This window comes from Loxodonta africana, chromosome 22 (genome assembly GCF_030014295.1).
Source record: "Loxodonta africana isolate mLoxAfr1 chromosome 22, mLoxAfr1.hap2, whole genome shotgun sequence".
Taxonomy (NCBI): Eukaryota; Metazoa; Chordata; class Mammalia; order Proboscidea; family Elephantidae; genus Loxodonta; species Loxodonta africana.
In genome coordinates, this window is record NC_087363.1 from 37712672 (window position 1) to 37727263 (window position 14592).

Genomic DNA, 14592 nt, shown 5'->3' on the forward strand with positions numbered 1-14592 from the left:
CCTGGGGGTCCAGAGGGCAGAGCCAGGCCTCTCCAGGTCACCACAGGGAAGCAGACCCAGTTCTAGTGGGAAGACCTACTGTGAGGTTGGGAGTCCCTCACTGGGAATGTGAGAAGAAGCTGACACCACCCCTGGCCCCTTAAATCTGAAGGCCTGGCTGAACTTGTGAAGCCCCTTCCAGCTCTGCGATCCGAGCTGGCTCCTACAGAGCAGAACCAGCCCTTTGGGGAGCTGAGGCCCCGGGGGTCATTCCCTGAACAACTTCTTCACGAGGAGGGAGTTGAGTCCTACATCCTCCAATTATGCTCCGTGGAGCAGGCCACAATGAGCCCTCAGATAACCATCAGGCGCACATCAGCCCTGGAACAATGCGCACGCCACACCGCTCGGGCTATTTTTGCAGGAGCTGCCGCCGGCCAGGCCCAAGCCTCACCCCAAGGGAGCAGGGCAGGGAAAGGCTCGCAGGGTGCCAACTCAGGGCCGTCGCGGAGGCGCGCGTCTGCACTCCAGGGGTTGGGCAAGGCCTTAGCGAGTGGCCAGTCCCTCCAGGAAACCTTTTCTTGTCCTGCTCGCTGCCAAATAGCTGAACAATCAGGAGCCCCCACCCCACCCCAGGAGAGGAAGGAGACGTGGGGGAAACGGGTTTCTGTGTGCGCTATGTCTCAGCTCCTTAGCACGGCCCCACATGGCCCTGGCTGCCGTGGCCAGGCCCACACCGTCCCCATGTCCCCTCCACACGCCCTGACTCGGACTCCTTACACAGCCCCTGTCTGGCCCCCACCTGGCCCCACAGGAGCTGATGTTGGACTACCTCCCCTGTGCTGGGAAGCAGGGGAAGGGAGCACCTGAGGCTGAGGGGCTCACCCAAGCTCACAGTCAGGATGCAGTACCGGGATTTGAACTTGGTACTGCCTGCTCTAAGATTCCCCTCTGTGAGCCATCAGCTCCTGCATGACCACCCGGTATGTGCCATCTTGGTGGACATGGAATAAACCAGGCGGACAAGGTCCTTGCCCTCCTGCAGCCTCTGTTCTAGTTGAGGAATAAATTAACAAAGACACAGGTAAATGAACAGGGTATTTTCAGGTAGTGATGAGTGCTCTGACGAAAAGACAAGCTTGGATGCCTACTGGAACCAGACAGGCGAGTCAGTCACATGGGTGGACTGGTTTGAGGCTGCCCTCGTGAAGAGTGGCCACATCAGCTCCAGCTGATGGTTGCCCTGAGGAAGTAGGAGCCCCATATTGCCAGACCCTCCAGTATTTTAAGAGAACCCTGAACTAACTCTTCTGCTATTTCAAGTTGGCTACCAGTTTGGATCATGAAGACAAACAAGTTATGCCCTGGGCTGCTTGGCTGTGAGTCAGCCACCTTTGCTGTCATTTACTTCATTTTGCAGATGGGGAAACTGAAGCCCAGAGAGGGTTAAGTAGGCACAGTAGCTCTGGTTTTCCTCAGCTCACCTTTCTGTCTCCATGGTTCTCTGCCATTTCATGGTAAACCCTTAAAGGCAGGGACCCAGCCTTGTCCTCTGTTCTCTCCCTCTAGGCTGGGCCTCTGGTGTTTCCGGTGAGCCTTGGTCAGTTCTCTGGGCATGGATTACAGCTGCTGGATGAGACTGTGGCCCTCAGGGTTGCGCTGCCAGGGAGGGTGCAGACTCAGGGACCTGAGGAAGCACAGAAAGAGGCGGCTGTGCCCTGGCTGGTGGCAGGCCCCCTTTAGAGTGGTGTCCGAGTGGGGATGGGATGGAGGTGGCTGTGAGCAGCTCCTGAGGACTTTGGAGACTTGACTGCTGGATCACTGAGGGCCTGACTAGTTGCTTCCAGAGACTTTACTGGGCAGGGTTGAGGGAAGCCAGTAGAGGGGGCGATGATGCAGCACCCAGAGCCTGGCAGTAGTAGGAGCTGTTAACACCTGGAGGCCTGAAGGTACAGTGGAGGGAGCTTTTAACAGAATCTGGAGAGAGGTCTGGAGCCGTGGAGGGGCCACCCACCGACAGGGCTGTGGTCAAGAACGGTCACAACTACCACCAGAAACATGTGACACCACAGGGGGTGGTAGGGGAGAAATACTCCTCGTCTTTCACTCTCTGAAGGAGCCCTTGTGACGCAGTGGTTAAGACCTCAGCAGCTAAACAAAAGTTTGACAGTTTGAACCCACCAGCCTCTCTAAGGGAGAAAGATGTGGTAGTCTGCTTCCCTAAAGATTACAGCCTTGGAGACCCTATGGGGCACTTACACTCTGTTGCTGTGAGTTGGAATCGATTTGATGGCAATGGGTTTGGTTTTCTCACTCCCTGACCTCCTCTGAGGCCTCGCATTGGCTGAACCCAACAGAGAGCCAAGGGCATGGAGCCTAGGGGTGGGAGGTGCATTCATGGGATCAGCCTCCCAAGTTCCAGAGCCAGACAGGGAATGGGTGAAGAGGAGGCAGATGGAAGATGGCTAGCCCTTTGGCATAACCCTCACTGGGACAGATAGATACCTTATCTTTCTTTTTTTTTTTTTTTCAATATTGTGTTTTCAGTGAAGGTTTACACAGCAGTTTAGGTTCCTATTCAATAATTTCTGTACAAGTTGTTCAGTGACATTGGTTACATTCTTCACAATGCGTCAACATTCTCATTTCTGTTCGGGTTGTTCCACTTCCATTAATCTAGTTTTCTTGCCCCCTTACACTCTCATCCCTTAACTGCTAGTAGCTACGGGCTGAAGTGTAACCCTCAGGATCCCCAGTGCATCTGTTCAGCAGGTGCCCAGGGAATGGAGCCTGTGAATTCTGTGGGTCCCAAGTGTCCCCAGTGTCCCCAGCCTGAACCATGAGGTCCCGGATCCCAGGAGATCCAAATGACCCAGGGTGTTGTGGGCAGAGCAGTGGGCAGTCGGGAGAGCTGGGCCCCCTGCCACAGCCCAGGCAGGTCAGAGCCAGCCCATGGGTGAGAAGGAAGAGGTGGTGATGCCTTGTCAACTGACCTTGTGCTGGATTTGGTTTTGTCCCCATAGAAGGCGAGGAGATGGCCACCAAGGAGAAGCTGCAGTGCCTGAAAGATTTCCACAAGGACATCCTGAAGCCATCACCAGGGAAGAGTCCAGGCACGAGGCCCGAGGATGAGGCAGAAGGCAAGCACCCGCAGAGGGAGAAGTGGTCCAGCAAGATCGACTTCGTGCTCTCTGTGGCTGGCGGCTTCATCGGTTTGGGCAACGTCTGGCGTTTCCCGTACCTCTGCTACAAAAATGGTGGAGGTAATCCGGGGCCGGGCCGAGGAAGGGGAGAGGATGAGTGGGGCCCAAGCGTGGGTACCTTGGAATACACTTGACCGCAATGGGTTTTTTTTTTGTTGTTGGTTGGTTTGTTTGTTTTTTAACCTGTCCCCGCCCTGACCCCTTCCTGCCTCAACTCCGAGACAGGTGAACTCAGATGGTGCTCTGTCGGGGTTTTACTGTGTGACCTTCAGCAGGTCCTTCTCCCTCTCTGATTCTTGAGTTTGCCATCTCCAAAGAGGTGGGACTAGGTTAGACCCATGTCTCCCAAGCCACAGTTATTCACATGCCCCCTGCACAAGTTTCCCCATGATCACACGCCTCCTGATGGGTCCTTACTTGATGTCTTTCCTTGTATTTGCTTTTGCTTCTAACGTAGGAGCCCTGGTGGCACAGTGGTTAAGAGCTTGGCTGTTAACCAAAAAGTCAGCAGTTTGAATCCACAAGCTGTTCTCTATGGGGCAGTTCCACTCTGTCCAATAGGGTCGCTATGAGGCGGAATCAACTCGATGGCTACAGGCTTTCTAACTTAACTAAAGTAAACATAGTTCAAAAGCAAGCTTTGTTTTCCCCCATAAATGGAAAGCCACTATTGTTTGCCATAATGAAAAGACATCCACAAAAACAAAATGCTGTGAAGTTTTTTTTTTTTTAATATGAGGTCTCTGATTGGTTGGTTGATTTGGTTTGGGTTTTTGAGGGGGTTTTGTGTGTGTGTGTGTGTTTTGGCCTGCTGAAAGCTCTGAGCTAGACTCCTCTCCCTTTTAACACATCTCCTGTTTGTGGTGTTAAAGATAGGCAGTATTGAATAGAGTCGTGCTGGCTGATATAACGAGGGGGGCTGATGCCAGCCACATATGCCCCTGGGCCAGCAGTGGGCATGCCATGTGCTACCACGTTGGGGCAAGTCTGTATTAGAGCCCGGCTCTTAGCCTTTTGTAGGTCTCCGGCCTCTTGGAGACTCTAAGAGCCTTAGCCACTCTCCAGAACAAAGCTTATACTCATAGACTCAAGTTATACAGCTTCAAAGGGTTCATGGAACCGCTGAAACCATCAGTAGAGGCCAGGCAGGAGCTCCACCCAGATTCTTTGCCCCTCGTTCCTCTGCTGGCTCCCACTCCCTGGCTGGAGACACCCGCCTCCTGCTTCTTAACACTGTACCCTTCCAGACAGTTCTTCTTAACTTCCTGCCCTGGACAGTCCTGGATAAAGGGAGGTGAAGGCTTCAGCGAGGAAGTGACTTTTGAGATTGGTCTCAAAGGCTAAGTGGTGCTTATTCAGATGGATGGATGCGAGAAAGCAGGCAGGTGCAGCTTAAGCAGAGACTCAGAGGCCGTGGAATATTTGAGAAGTCACGGGCACACTGCAAAGAGGATGCCAGCCACACGGGGGCACGGCCTGCAGAATTCTCATGTTCCTCACGTCGTTCACTTGTTCTCTCGAATTCTGTTGGCTAGAGAAGCTTGGGAGGGAGTGTCTTCTAGCTGCAGTTCTCAGGAGCATCGGCCCCATGGCAGCCACAGCTTGATCAACTCTTGCCCTACTCTGTTTTCTCTGCAGGTGCGTTTCTCATACCATATTTTATTTTCCTGTTTGGTGGCGGCCTGCCTGTGTTTTTCCTGGAAGTGGTCATTGGCCAGTACACCTCCCAAGGGGGTATCACCTGCTGGGAAAAGATCTGCCCCTTGTTCACTGGTGAGTATGGGACTGAAGTCACTGGGGCCCTGGTGTTCATTGGTTCAGCAGGTTTTTATTGAGCACCTACTATTTGCCAGGCACATTGAACCCTCATGAAATTGCCCAGCACCTTGCCTGATACAAGGTAGCAGCCAATCCATTATACCTGTGCTGCTGCTTCCACTGCTGAGTAATAGTAGGGGGAAGGAGGCATGGCGAGTAGCTGGGACATGGTAGTTTCTCTCCAAGGACCAACTGTGCTGTCTTGCAGGACTGTTGAAGGATGAAATCGGCACGCAGGGTCAGGAGCCTTTCAGCCTTGGCTCAAGTCCCACTTCCTCCTCTTGGTAGCTTTGTGACTTTGGGAAAGTCATTTAACCTCTTTGTGCCTCCACATTCTCATCTGTAAAATGGAAGTAGTATGCTTACTTCATAGGGCTGCCATGAAGACAAGATGACATAGCCGTGTAAAAATGCTTCGTACATGTAGTAGGCACCAAATTAATGGTAGCTATTTATTAAACATTAGGAAACCCTGGTGGCATAGTGGTTAAGGACTACCACTGCTAACCAAAAGGCTGGCAGTTCGAATCCGCCAGGTGCTCCTTGGAAGCTCTACGGGCAGTTCTACTCTGTTCTATAGGGTCGCTATGAGTCAGAATCGACTCGACGGCAGTGGGTTTGGTTTTTTGGGTTTTATTAAACATTATGACATTTACACTCATAAAGTAGTCAGCTATGATCATAAATGGCAGAGATGAGAGTATGTATGAGTCTGCTCATTCAGCCATCCATGTAAATCTATGTATCCACCCATCCATCGAACACTTTTTACATTAAACCATTCGATGACTAGACCATCCCTCCGTGCAACCATCCATCCATCCATTTTACCCATTCGCTCACTCATTATTTATCCATCCATTCATCCACTCAAGCTTCCAGCCAAATGCCATCCATACACCCATCCAACAAATCCAATATTTATCCATCAGACATCCATCTATTCAGGTATCTATCCATCCAGCCAACCAACCATCTGTCAGCTTATCCCTTTATTTAGCCATTCATCCTTCTGACCAACCAACCATTCGCCCACCTAACCATCTGTCTTAGTCATCTAGTGCTGCTTTAACAGAAATACCACAAGTGGGTGGCTTCAACAAACAGAAATTTTATTTTCTCTCAGTTTAGGAGGCTATTCAGAGTACCAATTCAGACCACCGGCTCTAGGGGAAGGCATTCTCTCTCTGTTGGCTCTTGAGGAAAGTCCTTGTCTCTTCAGCTTCTGCTTCAGGTTTCTTAGAGATCTCCATGTGTCTTGGCATCTATCTTACCCCATCTCGGCTTCTGGCTTGCATTTAATCTATTTCATATCTCAAAAGAGATGGACCCAAGGTACATCCTACATTAATCCTGCCTCGTTAACATAACAGAGATAACCTATTCCCAAATGGGATTATAACCACAGGTATAGAGGTTAGGATTTACAACACATATTTTTGGGGGACACAATTCCATCCGTAACACCATGCATTTGTTTATCCCTTCTTCCACCTATTTTTTGATTCCTCCAACCACTCCATTTATGTAGCCATCCATCCTTTCACCTGTCCATCCATCCAATCATCCATTCTTCCCGCCCATAATTTGCTGGTCACTGTTGAAGGGCCACTTCTGGCCCCAGGCCCCTGGGGATGCTGTGGCTTTCTAGCTGAGTATGTGGCCATAGTGGGCCCAGCCTCTCTCCTGATGCTTGTTTTGCTTGCCCACACCTGCAGGCATTGGCTATGCCTCCATCGTGATCGTGTCCCTGCTGAACGTGTACTACATCATCATCCTGGCCTGGGCCATGTACTACCTGTTCCACTCCTTCCAGACGGATCTGCCCTGGGCACACTGCAACCACAGCTGGAACACGCCCCACTGCATGGAAGACACTATGCGCAAGAACAAGAGCATGTGGCTCGCCCTTGGCACCAGCAACACCACCAACTACACCTCCCCCGTCATCGAGTTCTGGGAGTAAGGCTGGCTTCGTGGATGGAGGGAAAGAGGGCATGGGTGTGGGGGCAAAGGGGACAACCTACTGCCTCATCTTCTCCCCAAGGATGTGGGAGTTGCTGTCTTTTAGGGGGAGAGAGGCATGGGTTTAGAGATATATCCTTGCCCTTGGCCTCAGGCAGGCCTGAAATCAAGTTCCAGTTCTACTGTGTTACTGGCCATTTGACCTTAGGCAAGTCACTTCCCCTTTCTGAGCCTTGGCTTCTTTTACCTGTCACGTAAGCAAAATGAATCATTCTTAACCCCATGGGATCACTGTGAACATTGTTTCCCAAATACAGACTCGCACTTACTTTAGATGAAACATATATTGTCTGAAAATGCTATGGTCTTCTTATTGTATTTTAGAGAAGAAATAACATATCAGACTTGTAATTGCACAGAGGAAAATGCTTATATGAAGCTGCAGTAGTTATTTAAGTGAGAAGGTGAGCAGACAGAGCAAAAAGTGTACGTACGTCAGTTAGCTTTTGCTGCGTAACAATCATTCCAAAGCTTGCGGCGTTAAACAACAGCCAGTTATTTAGTTCATAGTTCTGCTGGTTAGCAGTTTGGGCTAGCTCAGCTGAGCAGTTTTTCTGGTCTTGGTTGGGTTCCCTCATGTGTCTGCGGTTAGCTATAGCCCATGTCAGTGTAGGGTGTGTCCTAGACCTCATCACTGCTGAGTTATAAGCAGCAGCATAGACCCAGAGGCAAGAAAGCAGACACAGGGGAAGACATGCTATCTGACAATGAAGGAGGTAGATGAATCCACGAGTCCAGGAACTCCATGCAGTGGTCATCAGGGTAACTCTTCTGGGATTGGCTGGCTTTTGGCTGGGGCTCTAGGGGCATCTGGTCCACGTGGCCAGCAGATTAGCCTGGGCTTGCTCACAGGTGGCTCAGCATTCCAAGAACAGAAAATAGGAAAGTCCCAATGTAGAAGGACTTTTGAAGGTTCTGCTTGCATCATTTTTGCTAATAACCCGTTGGTCAAAGAGAATCACATGGCTAACTCAGATTCAAGAAGTGACTTAGTGCTGCTGTAACAAAAATACCACAAGTGGGTGGCTTTACGGAGCAGAAGTTTATTTTCTCATCATTCAGGAGGCTAGAAGTCCCAATTCAGGGTGTGTCTGTACGGGAAAGTTCTTCCTTGTCTATTTCAGCTTCTAGTAGCCGGCCGTGCGTGGAGTTCTTGGGCTTGTGGATTCATCTACCTCCTTCATCGTCAGATAACATGCCTTCCCCTCTGTCTGCTTTCTTGCCTCTGGGTCTATATTGCTGCTCATAACTCAGTAGTGATGAAGTCTAGGACACACCCTACACTGACATGGGCTCGTTGACATAACAAATAAAACCCTATTTCCAGATGGGATTACATCCACAAGTATGGGGTTAGGGTTTCAACACAGCCCATAACAGACTCTGCCTCTTTCTGAGAGGAGTGGAGAAGTATGGGCGGTTTTTTCAATATGCCACAATCTAATCAGTAACCCTGCCAGGGGTATACAAATAGGACAAGCACCATGAAGGCAGAGGTGGAGGTCTGAATTATGGGTAACTCTCAGTAAGCTGGAAACCTGGTGGCATAGTGGTTAAGAGCTACTACGGCTGCTAACCAAAAGGTCAGCAGCTCAAATCCACCAGGTGCTCCTTGGAAGCCATATGGGGGTAGTTCTACTCTGTCGTATAGGGTCTCTGTGAGTTGGAATCGACTCAATGGCAATGGGTTTGGCTTTTTGGTTTTTCTTAGTAAGCTGGAGCCCTGTTGGTGCAGTAGTTAAGAGCTACGGCGAGCTACAGCTGCTAACCAAAAGGTTGGCAGATCGAATCTACCAGCCGCTTCTTGGAAACTCTATGGAGCAGTTCCGCTCTGTCTTATAGGGTCGCAGTGAGTTGCCATCGACCCCAGGACAATGGGTTTGGGTGGTTTTTTTTGGTTCTTTGTAAGCTGATATATGGGGAAGTCCTAATGCAGTGTTTGGATGCTGATCAAAATGTATATTAGTACATCACACTCCCTGCTCTTCATGAGCTCTTAAATTTGGAGATTCAGCACTGAGCTGTGGCCCCCTCAACCCTGGAATGGCTGAACTAAGACTCAGGAGGAGGGCTGAGAGCCAGGGGCACCGGAGGCTGTAAAGGAAGGAGGTGGCCCTTAGTTACCATCTCCCTCTTTACTGTGTGGCTTTGCTGTTTTCAGGATGTTTGCCCACCTCTTGGGGACAGTGGTGGTTCAGTGGTAGAATTCTCACCTTCCATGCAGGAGATCCAGTTTCGATTCCTGGCCAATGCACCCACCTCATGCACGGCCACCACCTGTCTGTCAGTGGAGGCTCGCATATTGCTATGATGCTGAACAGGTTTCAACGGTGCTTCCAGACTGAGACAGACTAGGAAGAGAGGTTTGACGGTCTATTTCTGAAAATGAGCCAGTGAAAACCCTGTGGATCACAGTAATTTAATCCCATTGTGCATGCGGCTGCCATGAGTCTGTGACTGACCGCACAGCAGCTGATCACACCAACAGTCCACCCCGTAGAACCTGGCCAGGGAAGCAGGCCCCGAGAGGAGGGAGTTGCCTGACTGGTCTCAGCCACACTTTGGGCCAGGGCTGGTAAGTCACAGGCTTAGGGTCAGCTGCCCTCACTTGGGTGTGGAGCCCTCATTTGGGTGGCTCATGGCCCTCTTACGACACGTGGGCATTCAGTATATGCCCATGGGTCCCTGAGGCTACTTTCTGTGTATATATTTTCCACTTGCAGACAAAGAGGGCATTAAAAGCACATTCCTCGCCCCCTCAGCTCCCCACTGTCTGGCAAGCTGCGTTTACAAGGGCCTGGAGCCTAGGGAGGCTGAGACAAAGAACGGCTGGCATTTCATTCTTCTCACTTGAATGGGGCCTGAGGTCACAGCCCTGTCCTTTCTATGGTGTTCTTGGCACAGGCTGGACAAACCAGGGCCTGACTCACCCAAGGCACTGGCTCCAAACAGCAGCGTTTGCTTAGTGAGTGGCTACCAGGGCCTCCTTACCTCGGGCACAGACTTGACTTCCTGGGGTCATACCTTCATGGGTCTTTTCTGCTTGGGCATATGCCTTCACCTCTCTGGGCCTCGGGGTCCTTGTCTATAAGTAGGGTACCATAGCACTGCCCTCCCAGGGCCATAGGGCAGGCCTGAGTGAACAAGAGTGCACATGGCCAGCCCTTAGAACCTGGTAGGCAGTTGCAGTCAAGCCGGTTTCATTGTGTGGTGACCCCGTGTGTGCCAGAGTAGATCTGCGCTCCCCAGGATGTTCAACGGCTGGTTGCTCGGATGTAGATTGCTAGACCTTTCTTCTGAGGCACCTCTGGGCGGAATTAGTCAGCAGCCAAGCGTGTTAACAGTTTGCACCACTTGGGGACTCCTAGAGCCTGGTAGAAACTCCATATGTGGGTCGTTATTATTGAATATCCTCACAGGGGTTAAAACTGCCCCCAGGGGCCTTTGGAAATGTGTGGAAGTGTCACAGTGGCAGGGGATGCTGCTGACACCTAGGACTAAGAACCATCTCTTCTTCAATGCCCATAAGGCCCTCCCTCTGTTGCGCCGGGGCCGCCTTCTCTGTTCACCTCCCCATGATCTTCAGGCCAGAGTGGTCTTAGGGAAGGTGCTCACGTGAGAGACGAGAGGTTCTGGGGTGCCCAGGCCTCACCTCCATTTCTCCCCACACACCCCCACCCTGGGACCTCCTGGGGGATTCTGAGTCCCCTGCCTTCCATAGTACTCATCTGAGCTCCTCGCCTCCTTTTCTGGCACAGAAGATGCTGAGATGGTTGTTTATCTTTGGACATTTCCTGGTTCCACAGGCACCTTCCCAAGTCCCTTAGACGATCCAGATGGATTTGCTCTGTCCACAGCACGCTGGCCGCCTGCCTGGCGCTGGCCTCTCTCCCATCTGGCCTTTGTGCCCTGCACACTCCCGGATTCTAGCAGAGCCACGCGAGACCACCTGACTGTCCATGAATAACTTGCCATCTTTCTAGAACCCTGGGAGGACTGGGGTCCACAGAGAAGGAGCCCAGGAAGGAGACTTCGGTGAAAGATCCAGTCCTGCAGCCTGTGTGAATGGAGAGTCCGAGGCCAGACACGGGACAAGGAGATGTCAAACAGCTCATTCCAGCCCCGAGCCAGGCACTGTGGGTGGGGGTGAGCCGGCCAGGGGAGGGTGGCCTCCTGCCTTCAGGAGCCTGCTGTTCTCTTTGCATGAAGCATTGAGAAGGAAGGAGAACTGATGTGGAATAACTACTGACCACCAAGAGCACGGTGCTAGGAATTTGCTCCACTTTTTATTTAATCTTTGCCACCTCCACCACTAGTTGGTGTGGAGTTGACTCCGACTCATCGCGACCCCATGTATGTCAGAGGGGAACTGTGCTCTGTAGGGTTTTCAATGAATGATTTTTCAGAAGAAGGTCACCAGGCCTTTCTTCTGAGGCCCCACTGGGTGGACTAGAACCTCTAACCTTTTTGTTAGCAGCTGAGCTCATTAACCGTTTGCACCACCCAGGCAGTCTTGGCAGAGACACTAAGTTGGGAAAATATCTAGGAATCTTCCAAAAACTCTTCTTCCTACCTCAGCTCCTACCCTCAGTGCACGTATCCCCTTGGCTCTGTTTTCAAAGTGTGTCTTCTCTCCCTGCTTGTGCTGCCACGTCACTGGGGGACCCCAGCATTGCTCTCCTGGACTCCAGCACTGACTCCTTGCTGCTCTTCCTGCTTTACCCTTGCAGCTCTCTAATCAGATATGAGCCCGGACAGGTCATTTACCACTCAAAGCCCTCTCGTGATTTTCTGCACACTATGACCTTTTTTTTAAATTTTTTTTTTTTATGACCTGACCTTGCCAGAAGGGGTTAAGCAAGGGTATTTTGACGCAGTGTCTGGCACAAGGTAAGTGCTCACCTGGTGCTGATCCTTCTTCTTAGCTTCATGTCTGCGTCCACTAGACTCTGCAACCTGGAGCATCAGGTCACCACCCTTCTCTGACCTTGTTTCTCCATCTGGCCATGTGAACTGGGCTTTGAGGGATGATCAGGAGCTCACCAGGCAGAAAAAAGACATTATAGGCAGAAGAAACAGCCCATGCAGGGACACAGCATTCTGAAAACATGTGACTTTTTGGGAATAGCAAATAATTGGTTTGACCAGAGTTAGGCAGACTTGTGGGAAGGTGACAAGAGGTAGAGCCAGGGAGAAAGGTTGAGGCCTGGTGATAAGGGAGGGCCTGGAAGGGTAGGCTGATAAGTTTGAACTTTGCTCTGTAAGAGGGGGATCCATGAAAGGCATATGAGAACAAAGTGACATAATGGAATCTGTTTCTCTGGACGTTACTTAGGGAATCCACACGTAGGAGAGAGATGTTGGGACACGTATTAAGCACTGACTATGTACAGGGCCCCAGGGGGCTCAGCCATCAGTGAGCGTGGGTTCTCTTTGATGTGAACCTTACCTTAGATGATTTCCCCTGAAAACAGCCAGCAACCCTGCAATGACTGTAACTCGGGGTCTCCATTGGGTAGGGCTGCCCAGACATTATCGCAGCTTCACCTGCTGGAACCGTAGCTGGGCTGCAGAGCAGCAAGGTCACTCTTCTGGGCTGGTCTCCAGTTCCTTGCCCCCGCCCACCCAGCTACAACCGATGCTTCATTCCCCTTCTTTTACCTGCCCCAGATGCTTAGATCCCTGGCCCTACCTTGCCTTTGACAAACATTGACCGATGGAGCACAAGAGGTTCTCCCTGGGCATCAGTGCTAACGAGGCAGGGTTGGAACTGGGACTCCTCTCTGGCTGCTTCTTAGTGACTCTACCTGCTGGCCCCCTTCACCCCCTCCCAGGTTTACAGAGAGGAGGTAGTGGAGCCACCATGGGTAACGCTCCACTTCCCCGGAGGAGGGAGACCCAGCTGTACGCCTTGGCTTCTACTCCTCCGTGCTACATGCCCTTGGTGAGCCACCTCCTCACTCCAAACCTCAGCATCCTCTTCTGTGAACTGGACACACTGTGGCCCCAACCTCTCACAGCCTTGCTGGAGGATTAATGAGCTCAGACGAGCAAGGGCCTAGGACAGGGCGTCCAGGCACTGTTTATAAGGGTACCAAGGCCCAGAGAGGTCAAGTGCCTTGCCCAAGGTCACATTCCCAGTTAGAAGAGGTACAGCTCTCAGCTCTGACCTTCCACACTGACCCCCCAATTCAGTCAACCTTGTCTGTGTCTTCCCTTCCCTCCCACCAGCCATAAGCCCAGGGAAGACCTCAGAGCCCAGGCCCCAGACACAGGTAACATTGTGCCACTTGGGTGACTGCACTGCCAGGTGACTGTGGGGTCTTCTCTCAGCCTAGACCCCACCCCATCTCCAACGCTGATCTACCATTCTCAGCAGGAGCAGATGAGACATCCTTCTCCAGGTCCCCATGAGAAACCGCTGGGCCCCAGAGACTGCCATTTCACGTTGGCTTTGTAATTAACCTCTGTATTGCTCTGTGATGAGGAAGCACAGCTCTGCCCCCAGCCCCCACCGCATCCCTCTTCCCCGGTCCCTGCTTTCTGGGGTTGCCTCTGTCCCAAGGACCCTGCTTCCCCACAGGCCCCCGAGGACAGACGGAGCTACCCCTGGCCCAATGCCCTTCATCAGGCCGGAGCCGTGCCTTCCTCCCCGGCTCCTCCAAAGCCCTCGGGAGTTCAGCACGTATCATTAGACTTTATTAGAATCAAAGAAATGAGTCATATTTGCAAACAAGCCCTGCACAGCCAATCTTCCCCTGCAGCTGTCGGAAAGGGGGACAGCAGTGCGAGCCTTGAGCTGCTCCGTGCTCTGGTGGACGGACGTTTTTATAATTGTTGCCTTTGCCGGTCTCCAGGGGAGAGCCATCGCCAATAAACGGCTGGACCACAGTCAAAAGGAAACGATTTGGCCCACTCGGAGGACGTATTTACATCTCTGAGTGCCGGCTGGACGGCAGCAGGGCGGCGGGCTCAAAACAGGCGTCCAGGCAGTTCTTTTTTGGATCCTGCCCTGGAATGAATCATTACTATTCTTGGACAAGAATGCAGCTCACCTCTCGGGCTTGTCCTTCTTGTCTGAGGGGTGTGAGGATGCCTGGGAGGCTGGGGCCATTGAGAAAGGCAGTATAGGACTAGCACACGGGTTGGCTGGTCCCTCGGGTGGCATAAGGAAAAAGGAACCCTGCCCCAGGGTTGATTTTTATGTAGGTGAGTTCAGGTGAATTCCTAAACCTCTCTGAGCCTCAGTTTCCTCATCACCCAAATGGGTATAATGAGGTCACTCAGCTATATATTGAGCACCTACTACGTGTCAGATGCTGTTCTGGGATCCAACAGTGAACAAGACAGACGCAGTCCCTGCCCCTGTGGAGCTGACAGACATGCTTCTTACATGCTCTGTGAAAGTGGCATTTGAGCAGAGACTTGACGGAAAAGAGTGTGCGAACGATGCGATGTGTGGCTGAGGGAGCAACCAGTGCAAAGAGCCTGAGGCAGGAGCCTACACAACCTATTCAGAGATGATATGAGAAGCCAGTGTGGCTGAAGGAGCCCTGGTGGCATAGTG

The 14592-nt window shown here is 51.7% G+C and overlaps 1 protein-coding gene across 4 annotated transcripts in view; it reads left to right on the top strand.

Annotated features, from left to right (window-relative positions):
- The window catches only part of SLC6A6 (solute carrier family 6 member 6), a 93731-nt gene that overhangs the window by 43560 nt on the left and 35579 nt on the right, over window positions 1–14592 (top strand). For all 4 annotated transcript variants that reach the window (XM_023547868.2, XM_023547869.2, XM_023547871.2 and 1 more), the window contains 3 exons: window positions 3003–3242; window positions 4821–4955; window positions 6719–6962. In XM_023547868.2, coding sequence (XP_023403636.1) covers window positions 3003–3242; window positions 4821–4955; window positions 6719–6962 — 619 coding nt within the window. The remainder of the gene's footprint in view (window positions 1–3002; window positions 3243–4820; window positions 4956–6718; window positions 6963–14592) is intronic.